Source organism: Trichomycterus rosablanca, chromosome 1 (assembly GCF_030014385.1).
Source record: "Trichomycterus rosablanca isolate fTriRos1 chromosome 1, fTriRos1.hap1, whole genome shotgun sequence".
Classification (NCBI taxonomy): Eukaryota; Metazoa; Chordata; class Actinopteri; order Siluriformes; family Trichomycteridae; genus Trichomycterus; species Trichomycterus rosablanca.
Window position 1 is genome coordinate 73,537,329 of NC_085988.1, and position 14,839 is coordinate 73,552,167.

Genomic DNA, 14,839 nt, shown 5'->3' on the forward strand with positions numbered 1-14,839 from the left:
AAGTGAGAATTTTTAGCAGTTGTTGTAGCTTATAAAAGGATGCACAAATCTGTTTTTTTTAATATTGATATAATAACAGTCTTGACAGCCAAGACTCATTTATGCCATTAAGCTTGTGTTGATCCACAGAAGAGATGGATCAACACAAGTGGTGCTGGTGCTGCCTTTTTCTGCTGCTATACTTTGAATCGTGCACTTTAGATCCACATAAAGCTGCTGTAGTTCCTGTGCAATACTTGTGCAATACTTGAATGTATATGTAAATATTTAAAATTCATATCTTAGTTATTTCTTCTTCTAAGTCTAAGTTTTATTTTTACTTAACATACCGTATTTTCCGCACTATAAGGCGCACCTAAAAGCCTTACATTTTCTCAAAAATCTGCCGTGCGCCTGATAATCCGGTGCGCCTTATGTGTGCACTGAGTTCCAAAATCTGTAAAAATGTTGTTGTTGACTTTGGTAAGCGCTCCGCTTGATTTACTATTGGACCATTTCCCGCTGACACAGGGACGTAATACGTACACTACGTACGCTGGCAGCGATTAAACCAATCAGAGAACATTACGTAATACGTACAGTACGTACGCTTACCTCCGCCACACCTCCTTTGCTTCCGTTACCTTTTTTTTGTAGACCGTATGTTTTAGCATGCGCCTTATAATACGGTGCGCCTTATGTATGGGTCAAGTACAGAAATAGACCCCGTAATTGAGACTGCGCCTTATAATCCGGTGCGCCTTATAGTGCGGAAAATACGGTAGTTTTTTTTTGCTATTTATATTTTATATTTTATTATGTTTACACACACCGAGACCTAAGTAACTGCATTTCGTTCTAATCATGTACATGGTTTTGAATGACAATAAAGCTGAGTCTGAGTCTGAGATGGTACCAGATTGTACTGTGGATTCGCTTTGCAATTAGGGGTTAAATGACTTGCTGGTAATGTTCTGGTACCTGATACCACAGGATTCCCTTAGATGTCTTGTATACTCCATATCTCTGTGAGCTCAAGCTGTTTGGACAGCATATTAGTTACGAGTGGTTCTAATGTTTTGGCTCATCTGTGTATATAGTATTGGCGCATTTCTCAGTCTTAGGTGAATATTGATGATTGAATCTGGTGTGAACTAATTCACCTGCTTGCTTTACAGTGTCATCATTACTACAGTACTTTACCTGTCCGATGCTCTGAGGAAGAACTTTCTCAACGACAGGTTTGATTACAAGGTATGTATGTGTGAGGGAGTTTTTAAGTGCATTTATTTTTCCAATTTTCCTCTTAATCTAGTCGTATCCAATTATCCTATTGCATTTTGCTTCCTCCACTGTTGCTGACCTCCTCTCCTGACCGAGTGCCCCTTACACGCCCCTTTCCCTGTGCATTAAACAACCACTTCTTTATCACCTATACAAGGCGGGTTCATATGGAGAATCTCGCGTCAATTTCCATTATCCCCCGTCTCTGTGCGGGTGGCATTGTTTAGCCAGCAGAGGTCATAATTGCAGCAGTTATAAGGAATGCCCTCATTGTCATCCCAGTCGTTGTCCGTATAGGTGCCTGGCCTGACAGTAGCAGAGCTGAGATTCGTATTTGTGAGCACAGGCATTGTAGGTACATGTGGGTAAAAGCCCATGCAGTTTACTGTGCTGTGAAAAGTAACGCCCGGGGTGAAATGCAGGTCGGATACCTTTGTTCCTTAAATAATTTAAAATGGGTTTTAAATAATGGTCTGAAATCATTTACTGGGACAGCTAAGGTGTCACGGTGGCTCGGTGGGTAGCACTGTCGTCTCACAGCAAGAAGGTCCTGGGTTCGATTCCTAGATGGAGTGGTCCGGGTCCTTTCTGTGTGGAGTTTGCATGTTCTCCCCGTGTCTGCGTGGGTTTACTCCAGGAGCTCCGGTTTCCTCCCACAGTCCAAAGACATGCAGTCAGGTTAATTGGGGATACAAAATTGTCCATGACTGCGTTTGACCATAAAAACTTGATCTGATGAATTTAGTTTAACCAGTCAATGTAACCAAAGTGTGTAAAACATGACGTTAAAATCCTAATAAATAAATAATGGTCTGAAATCATTTACTGGGACATTTACACAATACAGCTAATCGGAACCTGCATATAAATTCTAAATGTCATGTGCGTACCTCATGCAATAAGTGTGTATTCATGTGGTGCAGATTGTTTTCTTGTGCATGAGAGTATTTTTTAACAGTTATTATTGTATGTGTGTAAGTAGAAATCCAGAAGCTTTAAAAATAACTGGAAACTTTTAGTGCTGGCAGTATCTCGGTTGAGTTCTGGTGAAGCAATCATATTTTGGTAAACACGTCTATACTTCAAATTTGTGTGTGTTTGTTTCAGGTCTGGGACTCGTACTTCTATCTGTCTGTTATCTTCATCAATCAACCCTGTCTTCAACTGGAGACCTTTTCTCCATCCAAGAGAAAGAAAGTTCTGGAAAAGTGGGTACTCTCCAAATTATTTTGCTTTTTGCAGCCTGTCACAATTTGCACTTTCATAGTTTAGGTCAGTGCTTCTTAAAATTTTTAAATAATAAAAATACAGGGGTGGCAAGATGGTGCAAATCCAAAGTGACTTACAGTTGTGGCTGAATACCATTTTAAGCACAGGTGCTCAACAATGGCAACATGGCTGTGATGGGGCTTGAACCAGTGACCCTTAACTGCTAAGTACCCTAACTGCAGAGGTACCACGACATAGTTATTGGTGTTGGCAGTTTTTATATGCATTTAAATAATCTCTAGACTTCCGTTTCTTTTCTTTTAAAATCTATATTCATTCCCCGGCCCCCCCTGTTTTCCTTTTTGTTATTTCGCTGTCATCAACTCCGCCCTCCGTTTGAGGAGGGTCATGCTTCGTACACGGCCCCTCTGACATACATGCACCTGCCGATTGCTTCACAGAGCGCAGTATTGCACAATTGGTCATTCTCCATTGGAAGAAGAAGAAGATATACTTTATTTGTCATATATACATATACAGGTGTACAGTACAATGAAATTCTTTCTTTGCATATCACAGCTTGTTTGGAAGTTGGGGTCATACGGCGCCCCTGGAGCAGACAGGGTTAAGGGCCTTGCTCAAGGACCCAACAGTGGCTGCATAGCAGAGCCTGGATTTGAACTGCCAATCTTCTGGTTGATAGCCCAAAGCTCTACCCACTAGGCTACCACTGTCCCTTGATCAGCCAACAGAGGTCATAATAGCAGCAGTCCTGTTTCGACCATTGCCACTTCCCCTATGAACACAGAACCAATCTTCCACTAATTTGTACCAATTGAATAATCACTCTTTTTAGTAAAAAATAAAGTGTTAATAGAAAAACTTACCATCACCAGGTATTTGGGTACTTGCAGCATTTTTACACATGCACTTTTTGTTTGTTAAAACCCTGAGTTGGGTACAGTTGGGCATCTGTGAAAACAGTCTTTGATCCTGCATACTTAGGATTGAACCCAAGACATATTCCTTAGTATGTTAGGTTGCAATTTGGAATGAAACCCTGTAGCCAAGGGGTAGAGCTTTCAACTATCAATCTTAAGATTGTGGGGTCAAACCTCAGCTCTGCTATGCATCCACTGTTGCGGCCCTTGAGCAAAGCCCTTGAATCTCTCAGCTCCAGGAGGGGCATGCAATGGCTAACCCTGCATTCTGACCCCAGCCTTTAAATGAGCCGAGATGTGTACATCATATTATGTATATATGACAAATAAAGGTATTATGTTCAGTTCTATTCTATTCTCTTGTATTCGACACAGTAATGTTACTTTAACTATCACTGTCATAATGTATAGGTTAGCTCAGACTTCCTTCCCACCTAACCTCAAAATCTGTCACATTGTTGTGGGGATTTACTCTTGAAAGATTGTTTGCCTTGTATGATTATGAACATTGTTCATGCTGATTTAAGGGCTGTTAAGTAGATGTATGTGTCTACATGTAGGTATGGAGATATGAGAGTGATGATGGGCTGCGAAATCTTCAGTATGTGGCAGAATTTAGGTAAGAGATTCATACCAGCATAAAAATAATATTGGTCTTGTGATATGATATGAAATTCAGCATATATATATATATATTACACACACATTGATCAGCCATTAAAACCACTTCCTTGTTTCTACACTCATTGTCCATTATATCAGCTCCACTTACCATATAGAAGCACTTTGTAGTTCTACAATTACTGACTGTAGTCCATCTTTTTCTCTACATACCTTTTTAGCCTGCTTTCACCCTGTTCTTTAATGGTCAGGACCACCACAGAGTAGGTATTATTTAGGTGGTGGATGATTCTCAGCACTGCAGTGACTTTGACATGGTGGTGGTGTGTTAGTGTGTGTTGTGCTGGTATGAGTGGATCAGACACAGCAGCGCTGCTGGAGTTTTTTTTATTACCGTGTCCACTCACTGTCCACTCTATTAGACACTCCTACCTAGTTGGTCCACCTTGTAGATGTAAAGTCAGAGACGATCGCTCATCTATTGCTGCTGTTTGAGTTGGTCATCTTCTAGACCTTTATCAGTGGTCACAGGATGCGGCCCATGGGGCGCTGTTGGCTGAATATTTTTGGTTGCTGGACTATTGTCAGTCTAGTAGTGACAGTGAGGTGTTTAAAAACTCCAGCAGCACTGCTGTGTCTGATCCACTCATACAGCACAAAACACACTAACACACCACCACCATGTCAGTGTCACTGCAGTGCCGAGAATGATCCACCACCCAAATAATACCTACTCTGTGGTGGTCCTGGGAGAGTCCTGACCATTGATGAACAGCATGAAAGGGGGCTAACAAAGCATGCAGAGAAACAGATGGACTACAGTGTGAAAACAAGAAGGAGGTTTTAATGCTAAGGCTGATCAGTGTATATATATAAAATCTGCCTTTTTCTGTTACTCTTTTATAAAGGAGAACACAAGTTAAACTTCATCCCTGCCATGATCGGCCCATTTCTGGAGGTGACTCTGGTTCCTCAGCCAGATTTGAGGAATGTGATGATCCCTATTTTCCACGACATGATGGACTGGGAACAGCGTCGAAGCGGCAACTTTAAACAGGTACAACAGCACCCCCTAGTGGACCAATGAAAAACTTTATAACCAAATGATTGTGAGTGCTGTACGTTTCTGTTCAGTAATCATCTTGAATTATGATTACTAATTAAAGGTCGAGGCAAAACTTATAGACAAGTTGGACAGTCTGATGTCAGAAGGGAAGGGAGATGAAACGTATCGAGAGCTCTTCAATAGCATGTGAGTATTGGTGCTATGTTCTGTAAGTATATCACGGGTACATCAACGTGTCAGAGCACACACCTAGTGCTGCCATCGTCTGCAAGTGTGGTGATGACCTTTGGTCAGTCTGTTGTTTAGTTTCAGGCACTTGTATGAACCCTGCTTGATGTAGATATATGTTTCTGTACTACATGGGCCGACATTGTCGTGTAAACGTTTGTGCTGTTGCTGGTTTGAGAACAGCTGGTAGTGGAGATGGGCATTTTACTAGTTTTATTATTTGATGAACAGTTTTGTTAACAGATGAAATTCCTCAGGGCTTTCAAATTTGATTATGGAGAAAAATCACATGGGGCACGGTGGCTTGGTGGGTAGGTCTGTCGCCTCACAGCAAGAAGGTCCAGGGTTTGATTCCCAGGTGGAGCGGTCCGGGTCCTTTCTGTTTGTAGTTTGCTTGGGGAGCTTCGGTTTCCTCCCACAGTCCAAAGACATGCAAGTGAGGTGAATTGGAGATTCAAAATAGTGATTGTGTTTGACATTAAACTTGTGTAACCTGTAACTACAGTTCCTGTCATGAATGTAACCAAAGTGTGTAAAACATGATGTTAAAACCCTAATAAAATAAATAAAATCAAGTTTTGGCTACCACTCAAGGTTACCAGGTTGCTGCTGTTGGGCCCTTGAGCAAGGCCCTTAACCCTCAATTGCTCAGACTGCATACTGTAACTATACTGTAAGTGGCTTTGGATGATGGCATCCGCTAAATGCTGAAAATGTAAATGTAAAAACAAATGCATTATTTGATACCATAAAGGTAAAAAAAAAAAAAAGCCCATCTCTAGTAGCCAGATGTATTTGATGTCTTTTTTCCCCACTCATTGTGATTTCCTGATGTGTTACCATGCATGTTCGTGTGTGTTAGTGTGTATGTGTGTGTGTGGTCTGAGGACGTGCTGTATTTATGTTGCTTAGTTTATTTAAACATGCGCCAAATAGAATTAAAACAACTCCAAAATACCATTCCTGTTCATTATTCACAACATGACATTTAAGACGTTTTTTTTGAGATTTGAAATGTATTATTACTGATACGAGTGCAGTAGGTACGCTCTAGTATCTGCACTAACAATACTAACAATATACAAACACGTATGTGTGAATGAGTGTTGCCGACACTAATCTTTTAATCTGACTCTGTTTGATCTCTGCTTTCCCGGAGTAGAATTCCTCTGTTCGGTCCGTACCCTAGGTAAGCGCACCGCTCACTGTGCTGCTGTGTGAGTAGGGTGTGTATTGTAGGGAGATAATGATGGAGGGGAGACAGTACTGGAATGTGTAGGATATGTGAATAAATGAGTTTTTTCTGGAACGTGTGTTTTTTTTGTCAGTCTGCTAAAGAAGATTGAGCGAGAGACCTGGAGGGAAAGTGGAATCTCTCTGATAGCAACAGTAACACGTCTGATGGAAAGACTGCTGGATTACAGGTGAGTGCTGAGCACAATCTTATATACTTTATATATATATTATACCAAGCAGTTATAACATTAAAACCACCTCCTTGTTTTTACACTCACTGTCCATTTTATCAGCTCCACTTACCATATAGAAGCACTTTGTAGTTCTACAATTACTGACTGTAGTCCATTTGTTTCTCTGCATACTTTGTTAGCCTGCTTTCATGCTTTTTAATGAAAGCAGATCAGTGTTTTAATGTTATGGCTGATCAGTGTACATGGGCAGCTCGATGGGTAGCACTGACCTCTCACAGCAAGAAGGCCCTGGGTTCAATTCCCAGGTAAAGCTGCGGTAAAACATACTAGCCCACCAAAACTGACATCCTGAAGTTTGAATCTCAGCTCTATACAGACCTTGATTGGTTCGTCCTGCTGCAATTATGACCTCTGCTGGCATGACTCTCAGTGCACAATACAGAGCTCCAGAATGTTCTTGCTTCAGGCAGGTGAGAAGAAGCGTTTGGCTACTGCACATCAGGTGGGCATGTGATAGTCGCGGCCCCTTCATGATCAAGAGTGGAGCTTTGTCAAAGTAGAGTAAACCAAATGCGATTGGGTAACTGGATATGTCTAGATTAATAATAATAATAATTTCCAGTGATTGGAAAATAATTTCCTTATTGCCATATAAAATGTGTTTTCTATTGTGTGTATTCTTATGTCATACATACAGCAAAGTTTAGTCCAATCCCATACTTGGTCAAGTATCAAGACTGTTGAGAAAAAGCCTCTTTTGAGCCTCTCTAAACTACAGGCTTTAAAACGTGTTGTGCCCTACATGGAAGGCATGTGTACTGAATAGGAGGTAATTTGGATTTTTTTATTGGGATAAATATTTGACACTATAGTTTTATCAGGACTGGGTTTGGATGATGGGCCAATCTGTAACTTGTAGTCATTCTTCTAGCTTTTAGTAACAATTATGATCTGGGAATATAAAATAATCGTACTTATGAATGTGTCAGCTATTGTCCATAAGTTTTACCACTACTAATGGTTTAAATGTTTTAAAGTCTATAGTTTATTTATTTATTTTACAAAACAAAAAGAGGCTTTTTCTCAACAGTCTTGACACTTGACCAAGAATGGAATTGGACTAAACATAAGAACACACACAGCACAAAACACATTTACATGACAATATTTATTTATTTATTAGCTTTTCAATGTCACCTCACCCCACACAGACACAGGGTTATATGAAAATAAGAAAATGATTTTCTGATTTTTTCTCCCAATCTAGTCATTTCCAATCATCAGATCGCATTTTGTTTCCTTCACTGTGACAAAGCTCCACTTTTGCTCCGGTTTCCTCCCACAGTCCAAAGATGTGCAAGTGAGGTGAATTGGAGATACAAAATTGTCCATGACTGTGTTCGATATAACCTTGTGAACTAATGAACCTTGTTTAATGAGTAACTACCTGTCATGAATGTAACCAAAGTGTAAAGCATGACATTAAAATCCTAATAAACAAAACAAAAATCTTAGCATCAAGCAAAGAGCATCAGCAGCAGCTTTTCACAGTTGATTATTATATATATACGTATATATATATATATATATATATATATATATATATATATATATATATATATATATATATATATATAAAAAATTACAAAAAGAAGAATATATAATTTACTAATTAACAGTCTATCTGGTGAAATATTTTAAAATAAATGTAAATTTTGGGGGTTTTTAATTAATTAATTAATTTATTTATTTATTTTATTTTAGTTTATTTTAGTTTATTTTAGTTTATTTTAGTTTATTTTAGTTTATTTTATTTTATTTTATTTTATTTTATTTTTTTTACCCCAAACATATTAGGTTTAACCCACTATTGCACAGATACACACTCATACATTCACTACTGTTGTGCATTCTCCTTAGGGACTGTATGAAACTTGGAGAGGTTGATGGGAAGAAGATTGGCTGTACTGTCAGTCTGCTGGTAAGCTTCATTCTGCCCACTTATCACCGGCTTTAATCCAACTTCTGTGGATGTACACTCGCTTTTACCACTTCCTTACATGCATTCAAAATAAATTAAAGGAAAACACATATAAAAGGTCAAAAACAGCCGGCACGTATGATTTAGGTGGGTGACATAATAACATCATAATGCATCTTGAGTTGAGTCTGCCCTGCCACTGAGTGATTGCAGCATGGGGCCACGATAAAGCCCTCGCCATCTGTGACAGGAAGTCCGGGGTCCAGAAGGGCATAATTAGCCTTGCTTGTCAGGTAGAAGTGATGCATTTCTGTTCATTAAGGCAAGACTAGCCAGTTTTTGGACTTCTGCCCACATACCAAAATTGGAGCAGATAGTGTCCTCTTCCAGAACTCCATTACGATTGATGCTGGTAATTCTCTGTGCCCATTTAAAGGGCTAGTTTGAATGCCCAATTAGAGTTATCCACAATCATTATGTGGAAGAACTACCAAAACAAGTCAGCCATTAGGTTGACAGGTCAAGCAGTTGAAACGTGACACTGTTTACAGGCAAGCAAGCTTTATCTTATCTTGTTTACAGGCTACAGTGCTAGGAAAAACGTCTCTCTTCTTTTGCTTCTTCTTTACCCTTTTTCACGCTATTGTGTAGCCTAAGGTGAAGACAATCAGGGTATTGTGGAGTAGAGGCTACTGTCTTACATGGTAGTCTGTAAGCAAATACAAATTATGTATCCTAAACATTCAGTGACACAAAAATATACACTAAAACCCTGACAATCCCAAGACTTCTGTGACAATTAGACTCCTACCCAAAGAGACTGGATGCTGTCATAAAATCAGAAGGTGCTTCAACAAAGTATTATTTGATGGGTGTACATATTTATGCAACCACGTTATTCTAATAAGTATCGTTAGACTTATTAGACTTAAGACTTATTCTATAAGTCTTTTTTTTCCCCCTCTAAAGGATTTTTGTTTTTTAATTGAACTGTGCAGTTTATAGGTCACATTAAAGTGGAAAAGACTTCTTTTTGTAACAGGGGTGTGTAGACTTTTTGTAAATATATATTTATATCTCTAGCGTTTAGCAAAACAAGCTGCAGTTGTTAGATTTACACAACAATACCAAAAGGAATTCTATTGTACTACATGTGTACCAACAACATTAGTGGTGCAACGGTTAGTACTATTTAGTAGGTTAGTATGCAGTTTAGAACCCTGAAACAAAGAGCATGATCAGCTTCTTTTATAGTTGATTATCAAATAATCCAAATATAGAAAAAGTAATAACAAAAAAGAATATATAATTTATTGATTAGCAATTAGCAGAGATGTTAATTGGGCCAGTGGGCTCAATTAAAATGTGGGCCAGTGATAGCTCAGTGGTTACTGGAGTGGCTCATCGTGTTCAGCTCATTGTGTGAGTCGCTTTGGATAAAAGCGTCTGCTAAATGCTGAAAATGTAAATGTAAATGTTCACAAGTCACAAAATACGAGTCCGAGTCAAGTCACAAGTCTTTAGGCTAGAGTCCGAGTCAAGTCATGAGTCTTGAGACTAGAGTCCGAGTCAAGTCACGAGTCAGTATAATACACACAAAACATATTGGAAATGTAGCGTAGAAATAAACAAACAATATGTAAGTTCAGATAAAAAACAACAACAGGTTAGCAACTGTATTTTGCCATTTTATTTAATGCCTTTACTTTCCTAGTCATGGGCATTTCCGTAACAAGAAGGTACCAGTTAAAAGCTTAAACTGATACATTTTGTTTTCATTGCAAAACAAAAGCGTGCGATAAATGATGGCACAGCAGCCAAAATCCAAAACACAGCAAAACAAAATCATAACCACTTATTATCTTAGCTTATGTTCTTTCAGGTGCTATTACATTTATAACCCTGTGTTGTCCCATTAGGAATATAATCCGTTATTTTGTAAATGTGTGCTTATAATTAAAAACCTCCAAACTTTTCCCGGTTGTGAAGTAAAACACTAACTTATTAGAAAGCCAATCAAGCGTTTCATTGACACATCATCTGTGTGACGCAAACTGAATAAATGCAAGAAGGTCTGATTGATTCAGAAAGCGGTCTTTCAACCCTTAGAAAGACCTGTCTGGTGAAAAATGTAAGAATAAATGTTGCAGTTGTATATAACAATGACAAAAAAAAAACATTTTAAAGACCTTGACCTGTTCTTTTCACTCTTTCACTTTTTGTCCAGAACTTCTATAAAACAGAGCTGAATAAGGAGGAAATGTACATCCGATACATCCACAAGCTCTATGAACTGCACTTAAAAGCACAGAACTACACAGGTAACTAATGCTCTACAGCTAAGAAAAAAAAAATGCTGCTTTGTTGGGTGGGTTTTTGTGACTCAGCGTGTGTTGTGTGAGTACACAGAGGCCTCTTACACACTGCTGCTGTACGACGAATTGCTGGAGTGGTCGGAGAGGCCCCTGCGGGAGTTCCTGAGTTACCCCATGCAGAGCGAGTGGCAGAGAAAAGAGTACCTGCACCTCACCATTATCCAAAACTTCGATCGTGGCAAGGTCTCAGTTTGTTCCTAGTATACTTCTTTTATTGATATTCAAGAGTAGGCGACTATTTTTGTCATTATATTAAAAAAAAAATTATAATGTTTTACAAATCTGCAAGATGAATAGGTACCCTGAACGTACTGAAAATTAAGTAAGCACATTTGCAAAATTAGCCATGTCAAGTCCTTTGTCCTTGGGTCACATGGCCATGCTGATAAGACTTTAAGCTGGTGAATTTGCCTGCTGTAGCTTTTAGTCATTTTCAATGTTAAGATTTATTATTTAGTGTAATTATGATCTGGAAATATGAGAAAAAATTGTACTTAGCAAGTTAACAACTGGCTTTCCTCAGTTTGACCACTACTTATGGTGCATCCACCATTAACGCCTCATTTTATGTACTGCATAGTGTGTACCAACAACAGTAGTGGTGCACCAGTTATTATACTATTTAGTAGTGCTTGTCTTCTCTGCATCAAGCAAAGAGCATCATCAGCTTCTTTTATAGTCAAAAAAAGAATAGATAATTTAGTAATTAACAGTCTATCTGGTGAAACACTTAAAAAAAAAAAAAAAAGTCAAATTTTTTCTTTGGGTATGATCTCATCAGAAGCGTATCGTCGCTGTCCGATGAAAAACACGCATCTCCATTTTTAATGGTTTTCACTTTTTTTTTTTTTTTTTACATGTGTTGATTGTGGGTATAAATCTCTGTCTGTCCATAGCAGCGAATATCAAAATGACCAATGAAAAGATGAAAAATCACGCAATCTCTTTAACGAGTATCTCCATTGGCTGCTAGAACTGTCCATCAAAACTTCATATCTCTTCTTCCTTCCCCTCTGGTACTGTTTGAGAAATGCGTATCAGTGTTTGATCTATACAGTTTATTCAGGTTATTCAATTGCATGGTTGTAAACATGATTTATATTTGTACACGTCCATTTTACATATGAAACCGACAGACTGACGACCTGATGAAGATATACTTTTATTTATGTGCAGAATTGTATGTAAATGTCGCCATCTGTGGTTTGTTTGTACCGTTACTGTCAGGGGAAAAAGTTTTTTCTTTTTCCTGAAAAGAAGATACATGTTTTTCATCAGACAGTGACGATATTTAAGTTAAAAAATAAGTACTGTTGTCAATATGGCCATGCCAGATACTATAAAAAAAATTAGCTGATTATATAATTTGTGATGATAAACATTGTATAAATTCAAGAAAAACAGGAGCATTATTGCTGGTGATCCCAGACATCTGGTCATCACTGTAAAGACCATGACCAAGCCTCCATTCCAGAATGATGGACATTTATCTAAAGTCCGCCTATATAAGCATTATGACCTTCCACCCTCTTAGCTGTCAAAACACTCCACAGTACACATGTAAGCGTCTGTTGTATCTAGTACCAGGATTTTACCATCAGGTCCCTAAAGTCCACTGTGTTGTGAGGTACATCATACAACTTTGCATCCTGGTGTCGTCTCCATGTGTTTGGGTACACAACGAACACATGCCTGACTGTTTACATGATTTATCAGACCTGGTGACCTTCCTACATTGCTCCAATGCCCAGTCCTTATGGACATGGCTTAGCACGAGCATTTTGACTGGCCTGTGCAGCCTAATATAAGCAAAAGTAAGTAAGTAAGTAAGTAAATTTTATTTATAAAGCACTCTTAAAACAACTTACGTTGACCAAAGTGCTGTACATCGAATAAGCATACATAACACAACATTATATTAAAAAAGTAAGAACCAAATAAAAATACAGAGTAAGAGACAAAATAAAACAAATACAAATAGACTAAACAATTAAAATTAACACAACTCCTCACTGTTCAAATGCCAGCTTATAAAGGTATGTTTTTAGGAGTGATTTAAAAACAGCGGCCGAAGGTGCTTGTCGAATATTAGGAGGTAGAGTGTTCCATAGCCTCGGAGCATAAACTGCAAATGCACGATCACCTTTTAGCTTCAAACAAGCCCTAGGAACAGTCAACAAATTCTGAGTGGCTGATCTTAAAGATCGCTGTGCGGTTGCGGGAGAAAGCATACCACTGAGATAAGCCGGGGCTTGACCATTAAGCGCTTTAAAAACAAATAAAAGCACTTTAAAATGAATCCTGTGCTGAACAGGCAGCCAATGTAGTGAGGCAAGGACTGGTGTAATATGGTTTCTTTTCTTGGTATTAGTCAGTAACCTTGCTGCTGCATTCTGGACTACCTGCAAGCGCCGCAACAGAGACTGATTAATCCCAATATACAGAGAATTACAGTAGTCAATTCTTGCAGAAATGAATGCATGAATAACTTTTTCCAGGTCAGAATAGCAGAGAAAAGGCTTAATCTTCGCAATATTTCTGAGCTGGAAGAAGCTATTCCTTACCACAGAGTTGATTTGTTTATCAAATCGGAGGTCAGAGTCAAAGATAACACCAAGATTTCTCACAGATGTTTTGACACATGTAGACAAGTGACCAAGGTTATTGGAGACACTATTGATGTGATGAGGACCCCCAAAAACGATAACCTCTGACTTGCTTTCATTCAGCTGAAGAAAATTGTCAGCCATCCACCTCTTTATGTCCTCAAGACAACTGCTAAGAGATGTTAACGAGCCATTGTCATTCGGTCTAATGGGAAGATAAAGCTGTATGTCATCAGCATACAGGTGAAAGCTGACATTGTGCTTCCTAATTATTTGACCCAATGGCAGCATATAGATGGAAAAAAGGAGGGGCCCTAGTATGGACCCTTGTGGAACACCACAAGAGACATCAGCAGAAGAAGAGAAATAGCTGCTAATATTCACTGAAAAGGTTCTATTCTTAAAATAAGATATGAACCAATTCAGGGCCTCTCCCTGTAACCCCACCCACTTTTCCAGGCGACCAACAAGTATGTCATGGTCAACAGTATCAAAAGCAGAACTAAGGTCCAATAAAATAAGGATGGCACAATTTCCCTCATCAACAGTAAGTAGCAAGTCATTTGTCACCTTCAGAAGAGCAGATTCAGTGCTGTGCATAGACTTAAAGCCAGATTGAAAAATCTCAAAAATACCATCTCTACTCAAAAATGGTAAAAGCTGAGAATATACAACCTTTTCCAGCAATTTAGCCAAGAATGGTAATTTAGAAATCGGCCTATAGATAAAAAGGGCTCCATACACTGGCTGTTTAACTTTCCGCTCATCCCCAAGTATTCCAATTATCAACAAATCTTTAACTGTCCACTTGATGAAGGCTCATCACACATCACACAGTTTTCATCTGCTCACGATCAAAATATCAGTTGGAGATCGTCTTTTCATTAGGTACCCGTCAAAACAAAACGACATTAACGTAATTAGATGACTCCCTCATCATCAGCGTCTTGAGCGGAAATGAAACATCGTCGCTCGTGTCGCCTGCTCTCTGTGTGAATTTCTGAAACAAACCATCTGTGAGCATCGTCGCTGCAGTATTACAAAACAGTAGGGAGGAAAACATTTCATTTAATTAGTGTGGGAACACAACGCTTTACCTAACCTGAGAAAGCTTATGAA

General features: G+C 38.8%; 1 protein-coding gene across 1 annotated transcript in view; it reads left to right on the forward strand.

Moving 5' to 3' along the window:
- dock4b (dedicator of cytokinesis 4b) overlaps positions 1 to 14,839 on the forward strand; it is a 222,192-nt gene that overhangs the window by 151,840 nt on the left and 55,513 nt on the right. Inside the window, exons 27-36 of the mRNA XM_062996182.1 lie at positions 1 to 2; positions 1,158 to 1,233; positions 2,371 to 2,471; positions 3,974 to 4,032; positions 4,943 to 5,091; positions 5,201 to 5,286; positions 6,657 to 6,752; positions 8,679 to 8,739; positions 10,967 to 11,060; positions 11,149 to 11,297. The exon at positions 1 to 2 is cut by the window's left edge and continues 93 nt beyond it. Coding sequence (XP_062852252.1) covers positions 1 to 2; positions 1,158 to 1,233; positions 2,371 to 2,471; positions 3,974 to 4,032; positions 4,943 to 5,091; positions 5,201 to 5,286; positions 6,657 to 6,752; positions 8,679 to 8,739; positions 10,967 to 11,060; positions 11,149 to 11,297 — 873 coding nt within the window. The remainder of the gene's footprint in view (positions 3 to 1,157; positions 1,234 to 2,370; positions 2,472 to 3,973; positions 4,033 to 4,942; positions 5,092 to 5,200; positions 5,287 to 6,656; positions 6,753 to 8,678; positions 8,740 to 10,966; positions 11,061 to 11,148; positions 11,298 to 14,839) is intronic.